This window comes from Cebus imitator, unplaced genomic scaffold (genome assembly GCF_001604975.1).
Source record: "Cebus imitator isolate Cc_AM_T3 unplaced genomic scaffold, Cebus_imitator-1.0 Scaffold36, whole genome shotgun sequence".
NCBI lineage: Eukaryota > Metazoa > Chordata > Mammalia > Primates > Cebidae > Cebus > Cebus imitator.
This window is the reverse complement of record NW_016107351.1, coordinates 6407887-6422886: the sequence shown is the minus strand read 5'-3', so window position 1 is coordinate 6422886 and position 15000 is coordinate 6407887. Positions and strand designations below refer to the sequence as shown.

The 15000-nt window shown below is 44.2% G+C and overlaps 3 protein-coding genes across 14 annotated transcripts in view; 2 read left to right on the top strand and 1 right to left on the bottom strand.

Annotated features, from left to right (window-relative positions):
- The window catches only part of METTL23 (methyltransferase like 23), a 9622-nt gene extending 6410 nt beyond the window's left edge, over positions 1–3212 (top strand). For 2 of the 5 annotated variants that reach the window (XM_017525060.2, XM_017525062.2), the window contains 3 exons: positions 780–1017; positions 1095–1179; positions 1332–3212. In XM_017525060.2, coding sequence (XP_017380549.1) covers positions 780–1017; positions 1095–1179; positions 1332–1497 — 489 coding nt within the window. In that variant the 3' untranslated portion in view covers positions 1498–3212. Of the gene's footprint in view, positions 1–737; positions 1018–1094; positions 1180–1331 lie in introns of all 5 variants that reach the window. The other 3 variants (XM_037737239.1, XM_017525059.2, XM_017525061.2) reach the window with 2 other exon arrangements.
- Positions 1916–5248, bottom strand: SRSF2 (serine and arginine rich splicing factor 2). 6 transcript variants are annotated; one of them, XR_001824030.2, is made up of 5 exons: positions 4649–5248; positions 3974–4284; positions 3597–3700; positions 2867–2968; positions 1919–2369 (listed from the first exon to the last, which is right to left on the bottom strand). XR_001824030.2 is itself a non-coding variant. In XM_017525057.2 (3 exons), the coding sequence occupies exons 1-2, from the start codon at positions 5008–5010 to the stop codon at positions 3981–3983; spliced, it is 666 nt and encodes a 221-aa protein (XP_017380546.1). In that variant the 5' UTR covers positions 5011–5248; the 3' UTR covers positions 1916–2968; positions 3974–3980. The 6 variants fall into 6 exon arrangements, 2 of the variants coding, with proteins under 2 accessions (XP_017380546.1, XP_037593166.1); XR_005199521.1 differs by having other exon boundaries at positions 2867–3700; XR_001824029.2 differs by lacking the exon at positions 3597–3700.
- Positions 5249–5525: 277 nt separating this feature from the next.
- Positions 5526–15000, top strand: part of MFSD11 (major facilitator superfamily domain containing 11) — a 34731-nt gene continuing 25256 nt past the window's right edge. The window contains exons 1-8 of one of the 3 annotated variants that reach the window (XM_017525049.2): positions 5526–5824; positions 6134–6304; positions 6838–6893; positions 9010–9117; positions 10029–10108; positions 10233–10329; positions 11430–11488; positions 12044–12188. In XM_017525049.2, the coding sequence (XP_017380538.1) occupies positions 6209–6304; positions 6838–6893; positions 9010–9117; positions 10029–10108; positions 10233–10329; positions 11430–11488; positions 12044–12188 (641 nt within the window). In that variant the 5' untranslated portion in view covers positions 5526–5824; positions 6134–6208. The other 2 variants (XM_017525046.2, XM_017525054.1) reach the window with 2 other exon arrangements.

The following is a 15000-nucleotide window of genomic DNA, read 5'->3' as shown; positions in this document are numbered from 1 at the left end:
TTCTCCTCCTTGCCTCGCTACCTGGCTTTAGACTGCTGAAGGCTTGAAAAAAATCAATTTTATCACATAGACTTCTACACCTAAGTAGACAAACCAGCAGCTTAATATTAACCTCCCACTTTTTACTATACCACATAAATGAAGGGTAGGATTTGGCACACACTTCTGGCCTTAGTAGTAACTGTTGGGCACCCAGAATAATCTCTATGCCCATCCTTTAACTGGAAAAATGGGAAGCTTGTTTTTGTTACTACTAGGAAGGCATTCCTTAGTATTATTTCTTAGTGTCCACAAAGCATCTTGCCACTTTCAAAGCCCAACTGGAGAATCTTTACTAGAAAGCCATGTTGCAAACCTGCTAGGTTTTAGCTACATAAGAGCAATCAACTATAGATGTGCTAACAAGTGAAAATCACGCCCAAGTGCTGTGGCTCATGCCTGTAATCCCACCACTCTGGGAGACTGAAGTGGGCAGACCACTTGAGGTCAGGAGTTCAAGACCAGCCTAGCCAATATGGTAAAACTTCATCTCTACTAAAAATACAAAAACTAGTTGGGCATGGTGGCACACACCTGTAGTCCCAGCTGCTTGGGAGGCTGAGGCAGCACAATGGCTTGAACCCACAAGGCGGAGGTTGCAGTGAGCCGAGATGGAACCACTGCATTCCAGCCTGGGCGACTGAGCTAGAAAAAGGATGTAATGAAAAACTACTAAGATTCCCTGCATTTCTTTGCAGTTCCAAGTGTGTGAAATGCCATTTTTTATAACTTGTTACTAGATTGGAGCTGGAGTGAGCCTTCCAGGAATTTTGGCTGCAAAATGTGGTGCAGAAGTAATACTATCAGACAGCTCAGAACTGCCTCACTGTCTAGAAGTCTGTCGGCAAAGCTGCCAAATGAATAACCTGCCCCAGCTGCAAGTGGTAGGACTAACATGGGGTCATGTATCTTGGGATCTTCTGGCTCTACCACCACAAGATATTATCCTTGCATCTGATGTGTTCTTTGAACCGGAAGGTAAACTTTTTTTTGGCTCAATAGGACATCTGGCCAGTGACGCTATAGGGAAGTATTTATAAATCCTTTCTCCTCAGATTTTGAAGACATTTTAACTACAATATACTTTTTGATGCAGAAGAACCCCAAGGTCCAATTGTGGGCTACTTACCAAGTTAGAAGGTAAGTATGGATAACACTAGTTTACTTTTGAATGTAACTTAAGCCTTACTCTACCCTGCCCCATGCAATACATAATTTAAGAATAAAATATATCTGAAGCAAAACAGAAAAGGCATGATTTAAAAAAAACAATTTATTATAATTTTTTTAAGTGCTGACTGGTCACTTGAAGCTTTGCTCTACAAATGGGATATGAAATGTGTCCGTATTCCTCTGGAGTCTTTTGATGCAGACAAAGAAGATATAGCAGAATCTGCCCTTCCAGGAAGACATACAGTTGAAATGCTGGTCATTTCGTTTGCAAAGGACAGTCTCTGAATACCTAACAAGCTGTTCTGGGAGGGTATTAATACTGATGAGCAACCTGGCACACAGACTAGGTTCAGACCGCTTCAGCTTGAGAATGCAGTGGGTCTGAAGGTGGTCAAGTCTGTTGGCCTTAGATTTGTGTCACCTAGACAACACATTAACTCATATGAAACAAAAATTAAAATACTTATTAGAAGTACTTGGATTGTTCCTTAATCATTAAATAGGATATAAATTAGGTTGATAAAGGGGTATCACAATCGCAAGCAAAGTGCCACCTTGATTTCAGGTGTTCAACTAGCATTTCCACTTTAACTTAGGAAATGATAGGCACTAACATTCCACTTCCATACTATGCAGTCAGCAATAATCACAGAACAATTGCATAGGTCTTTCAAATAAATGGGGGAGAAAAAACCAAGACATATTCTGAGAAAAGCTAACACCAAGAAAATGTTTTAATTAAACTACAGAAACAATGGTTATAGTACAGAATATTCATAAGCAAAAAGATACACCATGTTGTACACCATGTTGTAAGTACTTACAAAGTTACAACCATTTTCTTAACATTTTCCATGTTAAGTTCATACATATAGATATGATCAGATTTACCATTTTTGGGGGGAGGAGAAAAAAAGGTGTATTTATCATCAGCTAGATGTGCTCACTGTATGCTCCGTTATTTATATGCAAGGCCCGGGTGACTGGAAGTGCAGTTGTCAGGCATTTTAATAAACTGGACAGCCATTTGTTTCTGCACGACAAGGCATCTTTACACAGGAGCAATCAGGAGAAAACAGGAAACAGCCAAGCACTCTGCAGTGCAACACGCCACCTTAACAGCTAACCAGCATTACTCAACTGCTACACAACTGCGCCTAGTGCACAAAAATACATAAGAGAAGAGATTAGAATTGTGTTTGATAAACAATTGTTTCAAAAAATCAAGTCTTTTCACCTGAAAAGTCTTTATACAAATTTGGGTTCAGATTACCATTTAGATCTGAAGGTAAATAGCATATACAAATTTACACCAACTTTTGTAGGTTTTTAATTTTAAGGAATGAAGGCAATGCTGAGTCAATCTCTTGACAGCTTTAGGCTGTGTGTAATGGCTGCACACGTTTCCTTAAAAGTCTGGAGGCCACAAATTAGGTTACCAATCTGTTCAATTTCAAACAAAAAAAGTCAGCACTATATAACAAAATGAAATTTTACCTCAAATATCCAAATCCAATAATGAAATCTGAAGTCGTTCACCTCACTAAATTACAAGAAATTTGAATAACAGCAACAAAATGGCACATAAAATGAAGTTTGCCAACTGAGGCAAAGCTTAAACAAGTAAAAAGTTAGACAAATGTTACAAAATAACCTTTTCAATAGCCAGTTGCTTGTTCCAAGGACTCTTCTTAGATGGACTGAGTATGTGGTCCTTTTCCCCCAAGTACTCCATTTATACTGCTTGCCGATACATCTAGGTTTGAAAAGAAAGAAGTTCAGCTTACCTTCCATTAAAGTGCACATGGTTTCAGTTTCAGGCATGTACTTACTAAGGCTCTGGTGAAACGAGTAGGGTACAGAAATGTTCCACCCAGCCATGTTTTTTAAAGGCCCAAGTAGGAAATTTCACAAAGGCTACCACCATGTACGAGTTTGAATTTACGTATTCCTGGCCAAATAACCAAGGTGAAGAATGGTAAGGGGGAGGGAAAAAAAAATAAAAAAAGAAAAAAAAAGGGGGGGGGGGCTGTATCCAAACAAAAACAACTCGAAATCAGAGAATTGGTCTATATTTTACTAAGATAAGTTGTTTCAAATGAAACATTTGGCAACTGAGAATAATACTTTATTATCTGAGCTACTTAGGGCCCTTTCCTTTTTAAAAAATAGGACCAAACAATTTGAGAGTTAAAGACACACTATCCTTTCCCCACCCAGTGCGATACCTGTAATCTTTCTTTGGGGTTCCAAAAGTTCACTGCTTCTTATTGCAATTCGTTTGCCACATCCATTAGAATATGAAGTCCCAGTCAGTACAACAATAGTTGAACTGAACGTTTTTCTCTAAGAGGATAGTGCATCTTTAACATTTAAAGACAAACCTGCTCCAATACACGCCCACAGAAACTGGTCCCTGGAGGATCAGCCAAATCAGTTAAAATCTGCAATACTGGCCAATATTCTTTTATCAAACAGGAGACCGCAGCTTTAAAGGGGGAAAATGCAGACGTTGGATAAAAACAGCAAGAAATAGTCATTTTCATTAATAGGTCTCAAACAGTTTACGAAACAGCCATTATTATCTAAGCTTCATACACATCCTTCCTGCAGACCCCTCTTCAGTATCACTCCCAAAGGTGAGTAACCTCAGAGCAGCACTCCTAACGTTAGGAGTCATTCTTACATTAACACGGCTCAAAAGACCTACCCTAAATCCCATTCATGAGTTAGGGTTGTGTCTCTGATTCCCAGTCATTACCTTTTTCTTAAGAGGACACCGCTCCTTCCTCTTCAGGAGACTTAGGGGGACTCTTCGATCGCGACCTGGATTTGGATTCCCTCTTGGACGCGGGGGGAGGACTCCTGGACCGAGATCGGGATCTGGACCGCGAGCGAGATCTGGAGACCGACGAGGACTTGGACTTGGACCTTCGCGCGGATCTAGACTTGGAGGTCGACCGAGAGCGGGAGCGAGTGCGGGACCGAGACTTCGAGCGGCTGTAGCGAGATCGGCTGCGGGACCTGGAACGGCTCCGACTCCGGGATCGGCTGCGCCGACGCCGCCTAGGGCTGCAGGCGGGACGAGCAGCACAGCGGGGTTAATTCCTGGCGGCGGGGCCGGCCCCGCCCGCGCGCTCCTGCCCAGGCCGCCATTATCTCGCCGCCAGACGCCATTTCCCCAGTCGCGAGGCGGGGTCCTGCGCCCCGCGCCGCCCACACCCGGGACGCCGCTGGGGCGCAGAGGGCGGAAGCGCGCGGGGCGGCCCGAGGGTCGCGGGGAGCCGCGTGCACCCCCCCCCCCGCCCCGCCCCGCCCGGGCCCGCCCCACGTGCTCCGCCGCGGATCTTTGTGAGGCGCCCCGGCGTCCCGCGCGCCGCGCCCCGGCCTCCCGCGCGCCCTGCCCCGCCTCCCGCGGTCCCCCAGCCCGGCTCACCTGCGGCTCCGGCGTCCGTAGCCACCGCCTCCGCATCTGCGGGGTGGCGGTCCCCGGCGGCTGTGGTGCGAGTCCGGGGGGCGGCCGTAGCGCGCCATCTGCACCCGCAGCTCGCGGCCGTCCAGCACGGCGCCGTCCATGGCATCCATGGCGTCCTCGGCGTCGCGCTTGTCATGGAAGCGGACGAAGGCGAAGCCGCGGGACTCCTTGGTGTAGCGGTCCCGCGGGATGTACACGTCGCCGACGCGCCCGTACTTCTCGAAGACGCGCCTCAGCGTGTCGGGCGAGGTGCGGTAGGTCAGGTTGTCCACCTTGAGGGAGGTCATACCCTCCACGTCGGGAGGGGGGCGGCCGTAGCTCATGGCTCTGAGAGGCGGCCCGGAGCCCCGCGAACTGGCGCCGGCTTCTGCGGCTCTGGGCGGTGCGACGCCGCGTCTCTCGTCTGGCTGTTGCCTTCCGCGTGGGGACGCCGGGGAAGGCCTTGAGGGCAAACAGCGCAGACAGCCCTTCCAGGCCAACGCACCTCAGCAACAACTGGGCGGGGGGCCGGACCCAGCGCCTTTTTATATTCCGCCTCACAAAATGGCGCCCGCGCCACCCGGAAACGAAATCCTCTGATTGGGCCGCCGCACTCCGTTTTGCAACGTCCCTGCCGCGTGCCCGACGCGCCTGCGCACAGCCCGGCGGGCGGGCCAAAAAGCGCGGAGTCACTGCTGGAGGGAGGGGGAGCGGAATTAGCGGGCAGTTGGAAAGCCCGCGAAACGCTGTTTCCGCCTGGGAGGCCGGACGACCGCGCTCGGGCAGGAGGAAGAGGAGGTGCTCCCCCTCTAGGGTCCGCCTTCTTTTCATTCCAATACGCCGAGTCCACGCAGCTTTTCTGCTCAGCCCCCAGCCCTCCGCCCTGCCTGTGTCAGAAGGGTGCTTCTGCCCCTATTTCCCTCTCCTTGTGACCCCGGCCTCCTCAGACTCCGCTGCGTCGTCTCTCGGCCCCGTCCAATAGTTCCCGATTGCTCTTCTCCACGGTCCGCTTCCTCACCCAGTTGCGCCAGAGCCAGCGAGCTCGGCCAGCTCTGCGTCCTGGCGGTGGGGAGTGTCTGCGGAGCACCTGCTCCTGGTGGGCCATCCGGGACTACGTTTCCCAGCGGGCCGAGCGGCCGGCGCCGCGGCTGCGGTCAGGTGACCGGGTCGCCTGACCGCGGTGAATCAGGCGGGGAGGGCGGGGCTGCGCGGGCTGGGCTCCTGTGGCTCCCTCTTGGCCCCTTAATCCCCTTCGCGGCCCCCTCAACCTGGAGCGGCTACATTCTTGGCGCTTCTCCGAGGGTTGTGCTCTTCCGTACTCAAATCGGATCTTCGGAATGTCCTAAATGCCGGTGGGGAGAACTTCGCCCTAAACCCGGGATTCTGATTCATGAACTGGAAGTTGACAGCTTGGCTGCTGGCTCCGGCATCTGCCTTCTCCGCTCACCACCTCATATCTTTCCCCAGGATTGTCAGTGGCTTCGCCCCGACAAGAGCTGACTGCCCTGGGCTGCTGCTGACCTCCGGCGGAGCTGAGCCAAAATGTCCCCGGAATCTAAAAAGCTTTTCAACATCATTATTTTAGGAGTTGCCTTTATGTTTATGTTCACTGCCTTTCAAACTTGTGGAAATGTGGCGGTGAGTTGGAACCTGTCCTTCCTTTGAAGTGCCCAGCATAATGCATTCCAGAAATGATAATAAACGTTAATTATATCTAGTGGCGCGCTTAAATTGCATCTTTTATTTTTCCCACCCAGGCTTCCTCATTTTTTATAATTAGGTTTGATTTTTTACGTCAGATATTCCTCCTACATGGGGGGGGGTGGTGGAGTTAAGCATTACCGTTTACCTGATTTGATTAGGGGTTTGCATGTTGACCTAGTTACTTTATTTCTTGTCTGTATGAAGCTGTTCCTTAGTACTTGGATGGTTAAGGGAGGAAACCCAAGGCGTAGTTACAGCTGCTTTTCCTCCCCCTCTCCCTGTCATTGGTTTGCCTTCTCCAATTCTGTTGTCTTTTTTCTTTTCTCATAATGGACTTCAGTATTAAATATAGAGCATTATGAACTTTTACTTTATTTGCATTTTGAGTACTTGGGAGTCACACTTCCCAAGGTGGGGGGAGGGAGACTGCAAAACGTTTTCGTTGATTGGTTTTATCTTCCACACAGCAAACTGTCATCAGGAGCTTAAATAGCACAGATTTTCACGGCAGTGGATATACCAGGTATCGTACTGCATGATTAGTTTTGCTTTATATTTAACAGTAGTTGCTTAAATCCCGTCAGAATCCCCAGCCATAGAATATTGTGACTGAATTAGTAGTGATTGCATTTTCTCTTCTCAGTACCTAGACTGGGAGAACATAATAGAATAAAGCTGATGAGTTGGTGTTTTCTGTGGAATTAGACACTAGATTTGAAATCCTCATTTTACAAAGTGTTCCATTGTTATCTTAGGCAAGTGTTGCCATGAGCCCAATTTCCTAGCACAGAAAATGCCTGTAAGGCACTTGTGCACGGCATTGAAGAAGCAGCCTACTATTGTTATGGGTAGAATTGCCCTGTCCTGAACAGAACATGTTGTGATTCTTGAAACATTTGGTCCTTCTGTTTTTGTAATTTCATGACGATTAATATGTTGGGAACTTTTAGATTTTTGGTGAAGTGTTTAGTCCCAATTTTACAGATGGGTAAAATGACCTGAGGCCAGGGGCAGTGGCTGGCGCCTGTAATCCCAGCACTTTGGGAGGCCAAGGCGGGTGGATCCCAAGATCGGGAGTTCCAGACTAGCATGGCCAATACGGTGAAATCCTGTCTCTGCTAAAAATACAAAAAAATTAGGTGTGATGGCGCATGCCTGTAATCCCAGCTACTCTGGAGGCTGAGGCAGGAGAATTGTTTGAACTCAGGAGGTGGAGGTTGCAGTAAGCTGAGATTGCGCCACTGCACTCCAGTGTGGGCAACAAAGCAAGACTCCATCTCAAAAAAAAAAAAAAAAAAGAAAAGACCTTCACAAGTCACTGGAGCCTTGTGATTGGAGCTGAGAATGTAATATGTATACGTATAGAAACACAAATAGGTTTTTCTTTTTTAAAGTTAGATTTTTTTAATTGACAAATGAAAATTGCGTGTATTTATTGTGTACAGCATGTTTTGAAATATATATCGTGGAATGTCTACACTAAGCTATAGAAACAGGTTTATTTCTCTAGAGTTAGAGATTGGATCATGACACCCCCATCCACCCCCACAAACCCATAACTCTTACTTGGTTCATTACCTATCCTAAGCCTTGTATATAGCATTTGAGGCACAGCTTTTTGTACTGCTTTGTCTTTATGTGTATTCTAAAGAATAAATACAAAAAGAAAAAGACCTTTGATATTTGAGAGATTCATAAAAGCCAAAGAATAATTTACTTTGGATTTATGAATAGTGCCTAGTAAATGAATTCAGTCAGGGCCCTTGAAATGGTTTTAGTCACACTTTGTACAAGACAATGTACTAGGGCTCGGTCAATAGTAACTGAGCAATGTTCAAGTGAGACCATTAGGTTGTGTTAAATAAATTCTGGCTTAAGCAAGTCGTAACTCTGCGCTTGTTATTTATAGCAGAGAAATGTCCTGGAGCTGCCAGGAGTTGTAGGCTAAGTTTGTAGAGGAGATTGGTGGACTAGGGCCTCTGGAGTCATGCAGTCCTGGCTTGACATTCACCAGCCACTCAGGCGGACTTTTGGCAAATTACTTAACCCCACTGTATTTCCTTTTCCTTTTCTCTAACATGAGGATAATGACAATATCTTCTTCCTAGAGCTGTTAGGATTAAAAGAGAAAGCATGTATAAGTACTTGGCGCAGTGCCTGTAGTTATGACTTAGCAGTCCATAAAAAACGTATTGCTGTAGACAAACTGATCTTAAGACACCGCTGATGGGACTTCAATGTTTTTTAGAAATGAAAACTTTTATATGGTGTTGAGTTTAGTGATATAATTATCATAAACTCTGACTAAAGAATATGACTGTTTATTGTAAAATCTATAAACACAAATGGATTTTAAAAAGTGATACAGCGGTCTGTCGGGGGGAAATAGGGGAGGGACAGTGGGGGATGGGGAGTTGGGGAGAAATAGCATGTGGAGAAATGCCAGATATAGGTGATGGGGAGGAAGGCAGCAAATCACACTGCCATGTGTGTACCTCTGCAAAATCTTGCATGTTCTTCACATGTACCCCAAAGCCTAAAATGCAATAAAAAAATAAATAAATTTTTTTAAAAAGTGACACAGCATACAAGGGCTTTGTTCTCTTTTTTTTTTTTTCATTTGTGTATTATGTGTGCAGCATGGCAATTATCTATGGAGTGTTCTCTGCCTCAAATTTGATTACACCGTCAGTGGTGGCCATTGTAGGACCTCAACTCTCTATGTTTGCCAGTGGTTTATTTTACAGGTGAGTAGTGTCATCTTTTACTTATTTAATTAGAACACTTTTCAGGATCTTTCAAGTAGATAGTAAATTTTTCACAATAATTTATAGGCTTGAGCTGAACAGAATATAGGTGGGATTTGAGGACTTCTGGCTCAGTACTTGTTGCTCAGGGATATCAGATGCTAATGTGATAGTATGTATGTGTATCTGCTTTTGTTTTACTGTTAATAAGAATAGTATCCAAAAGTCTCTTTCCATGAGGGTTGAAAAGAACATTCCATGAAATAATCTTACTTTCTGTCAGTAGACTGAAGATAAGTGGGGATTCAAAATCATGTCTGAAATAACTAAATGTTTCGCTGAGCTCTAGAACTGTAGTTCCATAATGTGCTAAGCTTTTGGCAAAGGACACTGCAAACCTGTAAAATGTCTTGATTTTACAAATTTGAAATGATAAATTACGGGCCAGGCTCAGTGGCTCACACCTGTAAATCCCAACACTTTGGGAGGCCGAGGTATCGCTTGAGTGGAGGATCGCTTGAGCCCAGGGGTTCGAGACCAGCCTGGGCAATATGGTGAAACCCTGTCTCTACCAAAAATAGAAAAAATTAGCCGGGTGTGGTGGCACATGCCTGTAGTCCCAGCTACTTTCGAGGCTGAGGTGGGAGGATGGCTTGAGCCTGGGAGGTGGAGGTTGCAGTGAGCTGTGATGGTGCCACTGCACTCCAGTCCAGGCAATGTAGAGACCCTGTTTCAAAAAAATTAATTGATTAAGAAATGAGAAAGTTGTGTCCCTGTTTTCAAAACTGGAGCGATCCTTTGCAGGTTGAGTTTTAAAAGAAGAGAATCTCAGAACTGATTCCTAGAAGGCATAATTGGCATTCTATTTCAGGTATCGTTTGACTATAATACCTTGACCTGTTATATTTTAGCATGTACATTGCCGTTTTTATCCAGCCTTTCCCATGGTCCTTCTACACAGCCTCTGTTTTCATTGGAATTGCAGCTGCTGGTAAGTGTTTTGATTTTTAACTTCTCTGTTTTCTTTTCTGGGGCCTAAAGGTATCATTTGTGTGTTTAGTATGTAACGCTAAGTGAATGTCTTTCCCTTGATAAACTTTTGGTTTGAATTTTAGTGCTCTGGACAGCACAAGGAAACTGCCTGACAATAAATTCCGATGAGCACACCATTGGGAGAAACAGTGGGATTTTCTGGGCGCTCCTGCAGTCTAGGTAATTATCTTTTTGAAGTCCAGTCTTTCCTTTGATTTTGTTTTTGTCATGCCATTTTTTAGGTCTTTGGTTGACAATTTGGATCTTCCATGTTACATTACTTAAGTTCTAGTTGAATGTGATATGATTCAAAATTTTATAGAATTACAACTGGGCATGGTGGCTCACTAGCTACCCAGGACTATTTATACCAATACTGAATATAGCATTAACATTTTCTTAAGAAGAAAGCAAAACCAGCCATTCTGCTCTTGACTGTTGGATTTCAGGAATCTTTCCTGAGGAATTACCCTCATGAATCATGCCTCAAATTTTGGCCTTGACAAGGCTTAACAAATGCAAATGTTGCATTTTAAGGGGTTGTATATTAAGAAACTCTAGTGTAAGTGGATGATTCTTTGTCTAGGAAAGTGTGCTAAAGAAAGTATTTGATTAGATGCAGATAACTAAATCATGGATTTTTAGAAATAGATTCTTTACAATTTAGCTTAAGCTTGTTTCCAGGGCGTCATTTCCAGAGTTGCAATAAATCACATGTTTCAAAGTGAGTCAAGTCTTCTCTGAAGGGTGCCTCTGAATCAGGTTACTGTCACATGGAAGGAGACTGAATTCCATCTGGGTCAGTTAAGTTTATCAGAGTCCAGATGAGTTGATACTTTTAAATGACCCAGCACAGGTAGATACTTTAAAAATGACGTCCTGCTGGGCACGGGGACTCACACTTGTAATCCCAGCACTTTGGGAGACCGAGGCATGTGGATCATGAACACAGGAGTTTGAGACCAGCCTGACTAACATGGTGAAACCCCGTCTCTACTAAAACTACAAATATTAGCCTGGTGTGGTGGTGGGCACCTGTAATCCCAGCTACTGGGGAGGCTGAGGCAGGAGAATCTCTTGAAACCAGAATACAGAGGTTGTAGTGAGCCAAGATCACGCCACTGCACTCCAGCCTGGGCGACAGAGGGAGACTCCGTCTCAAAAAGAAAAATTGTGTTTTTCTCTCTGTCTTGCAACAAATAATGGGAATAATTATTTTTTAAAAACCTTAAATATTAAAATAATTTCCCAACATCTTATCCTCCGTTTTCTTCCCCCAGCTTGTTCTTTGGAAATCTCTACATATATTTTGCCTGGCAAGGGAAAACTCAGATATCAGGTTTGTTTTATTTGCTTTGCTTTATTCAGATATGTTCAAAGCATAATAGGAGTTATACAGAAATACTCATTATTGCTTTATTCAAGCATTGTTCTCATGAACCCTGACACCTCAAGTTCTCTCAGACTTTAGCTTTTCATAAGCCTTTTCCTTGATTTATATTATTAAACTAGGTTATAGTTTATGCCTAAGCTGTAAGTGGCATCCAAAGTATAAGGGAAGGTTATGCTGTGCACCAGTATACAGGTGTACTGAGTATGAGTATACAGTTGTCAGAAGACTTGAATGCCCAGTTGTTTTGTCCGTACCCTTCTTTGATTAAAAGAAGGTGATTAAGCTCTTGTGCTATTTTTCTTTGGCTTATTCATGTTTCTCTAACTGAAAGACAAAGGTGAAGGTATCCTGTTTATCTCCTTGTCCTGAGTTTTGACTGATGGATTAAAGTGAAAATGTAACAAGAAAGTGTGTTGACAGTTATAAGCAACCCTTGTACTCTGACACTAATTCTGGAATTGTTTGGTTGATAATATCTAGTTTCTTCTTTTTTCTCCTTAGAGAGTGACCGAAGAACGGTATTTATTGCCCTAACAGTGATTAGCCTTGTGGGGACAGTTCTGTTCTTTCTCATTCGGAAACCAGATTCTGAAAATGTCCTAGGAGAAGATGAATCTTCTGATGATCAGGACATGGAAGTCAACGAGTAAGATGTTGGAAACATTCCATTTTATTTTAAAATAGATTTTGAGTAGATCTAGTGTAGAGACTACCAACCTATTTAGCCCTAACTGATAGCCAGTACTCTCTGTAGGTTACCACAGGCAAGAAAAGGAAGAAAATAAAGGAGGAACTGCAAGGGAGGAAGAAAAAAGGTTACCAGAGGAAGGGAGGTGGTAAAAAGGTGCACAGGGGATTTGAGTCTATTCCTGGCCTTGCCACTGCTATGTGTGTGTGACCCTGGACAGTGGCAGAAATCCCTATCACATCTCTAGGCCTCAGCTTTCTCACTCAATCTATATGTTTTCATGGGCAAGGAAATAGAAGGCAGTGTTGATTTTGGTTACTGTTTCTGTGATCCAGCTCTAAAGTTTTCCTGTTCTTGTGGTATGGGTGAGTGGCAGGGCTAGTGATGGTTGTCACAGATGAACGTTGGTTATAACTAGGCTGTTGCTTACAGCATCCAGCTCTTGAACTAACTTACATAGGTGGTATTCCCCAGAGTAGTCCAAATGGGAGAATGAGTATACCGCCCTGTGTTTTCTGAAAATTACCTAAGCACATTTCAGTTGCAGGTGACAATGTGTAAGCATGGCAGGTAAGCGATCTGCAGTATCATTCAGATTTGAGGAAGGAGAGAGGAGAAGTTAATCTCTGCCACACTTGTTTTGCTTTGTTTGTGAATTGATAAATTGTAGAGATTGCCTTACAGCATTTTATCTATTGTTAAAACTTTTGCATTGAGCATCTCATGCTGACTTTGCAATCCAGAAAGGGCCTAAAATTCTTCAGTCATAGGAGCTTTAGATGCCCAGGATTTGCAGTAAGTTTGTGTAAAGCAGAAATGAGGCAGTGCTTTGGTCTGGATATGCTGCCATGCCCCGCCTTCTTGCTCTTTAATGTGCTTCACAGATCCTGGGTTTTGTACAAATTGAAGTCTTGTGGCCGCCCTGCATTGAGCAAGTCTGTCGCTGCCACTTTTCCAACAACATGTGCCTTGTGGCTCTCTGTTCACACTTTGGTAATTCTCATAATACTTCAAACTTTTTCATTCTTATAATATCTGTCATGGTGATCTGTGATCACTAATCTTTGATTACTGATTACTGATTACAATTGTTTTGGGGCACCACAAACTGCATCCATATAAGGTGGTGAACTTAATTGATAAATGTTGTGTGTGTTCTGATGGTTCTACTGCAGGCCATTCCCCTATCTCTCACCCTCTCCTCCTGAGACAAAATATTAACATTAGGCCAATTAATGACCCTACAATGGCCTCTATGTGTTAAAGTGAAAGGACAAGATGCATGTCCCTCACTATTTATTTATTTATTTATTTATTTATTTAGAGATGGAGTCTTGCTCTGTCACCCAGGCTGGAGAGCAGTGGCCCAATCTCAGCTCACTGCAACCTCTGCCTCCCGGGTTCAAGCAATTCCCCTGCCTCAGCCTCTCAAGTAGCTGGGATTGCAGGCGCCTGCCACCACGCCCGGCTAATGACTAATCAAGAAATGACTAAGCTTAGCAAGGAAGACGTGTAGAAAGCCGAGATAGGCAAAACCTATGCCTCTTGTGCCAAACAGCCAAGTTGTGAATGCAAAGGAGAAGTTTTTGAAGGAAGTCAAAAGAGCTACTACTCCAGGGAACATATGAATGATAAGAAAGTGAAACAGCCTTATTGCTGATAGAGAAAGTTTTAGTGGTTTGGATAGAAGATAAACCAGCCACAACATTCTCTGAAGCCTAATCCACAGCAAGGTCCTCTCTTCAATTCTGTGAAGGCTGAGAGATGTGAGGAATCTTTAGAAGAAAAATTTGAAGCTAGCAGAAGCTGGTTTATGAGGATCAAGGGAAGAAACCATCTCCATGACATAAAAGTGCAAGGTGAAACAGCAAGTGCTGATGGAGAAGCTGCAGCAAGTTATCCAGAAGATCTGGCTATTATAATGGACAAAGGTAGCTGCACTAAACAACAGGTTTTCAATGTAGACCAAACAGTCTTACATTAGAAGATGCCATCTAGGAATTTTATAGTTAGAGAGAAGTTAATGCCTGGCTTCAAACCTTCAAAGAACAGGCCGACTCTTGTTAAGGGCTAATGCAGCTAATGACTTTAAGTTGAAGCCAATGCTTGTTTACCATTCCAGAAATCCTGTGGCCCTTAAGAATCATGCTAAAGCTACTCTGCCTGGTCTCTAGAAATGGAATGACAAAGCCTGGTTGGAAGCACATTTGTTTACAGCATTATTTATTGAAAAAAAGAGAGAGAGAGAGAGAGAGAGACAGAGTCTTACCCTGTTGCCCAGGCTGGAGTGTGTTGGTGTGATCTCAGCTCAGTGCAACCTCCACTTTCTGGGTTCAGGCTATTCTCCTGCCTCAACCTCCCAAGTAGCTCTGGGACTACAGATGTGCACCACCATGCGCAGCTAATTTTTGTGTTTTTAGTAGAGATAGGGTTTTACCATGTTAGGCAGACTGGTCTCAAACTCTTGACCTCAGGCAATCTGCCCACCTCAGCCTCCCAAAGTGCTGGGATTACAGGAGTGAGCTACCATGGCTGGCCTGGTTTAGTGAATATTTTAAGCCTACTGTTGAGACCTACTGCTCAGAAGAAAAGACTCTCAAAATATTACTGTTCATTTGACAGTGTACCTAGCCAGCCAACTGCTTTGTTGGAGGTGTACGAGGAGATGAATGTTGTTTTCATGCCTCCTAACACAACATTTGTTCTGTAGCTTTCAACTTTTTTTTTTTTTTTTTTTGGGTAAATTAATTTCAGTAATTGTGTTATATGT

Coding starts and splice junctions, on each gene's coding strand:
- SRSF2 (XM_017525057.2), bottom strand. CDS start 5,010: ATGAGCTACGGCCGCCCCCCTCCCGACGTGGAGGGTATGACCTCCCTC. Junction 4,285..4,648: donor TACGGACGCCGGAGCCGCAG/GTGAGCCGGGCT, acceptor TCCCGCCTGCAG/CCCTAGGCGGCGTCGGCGCA.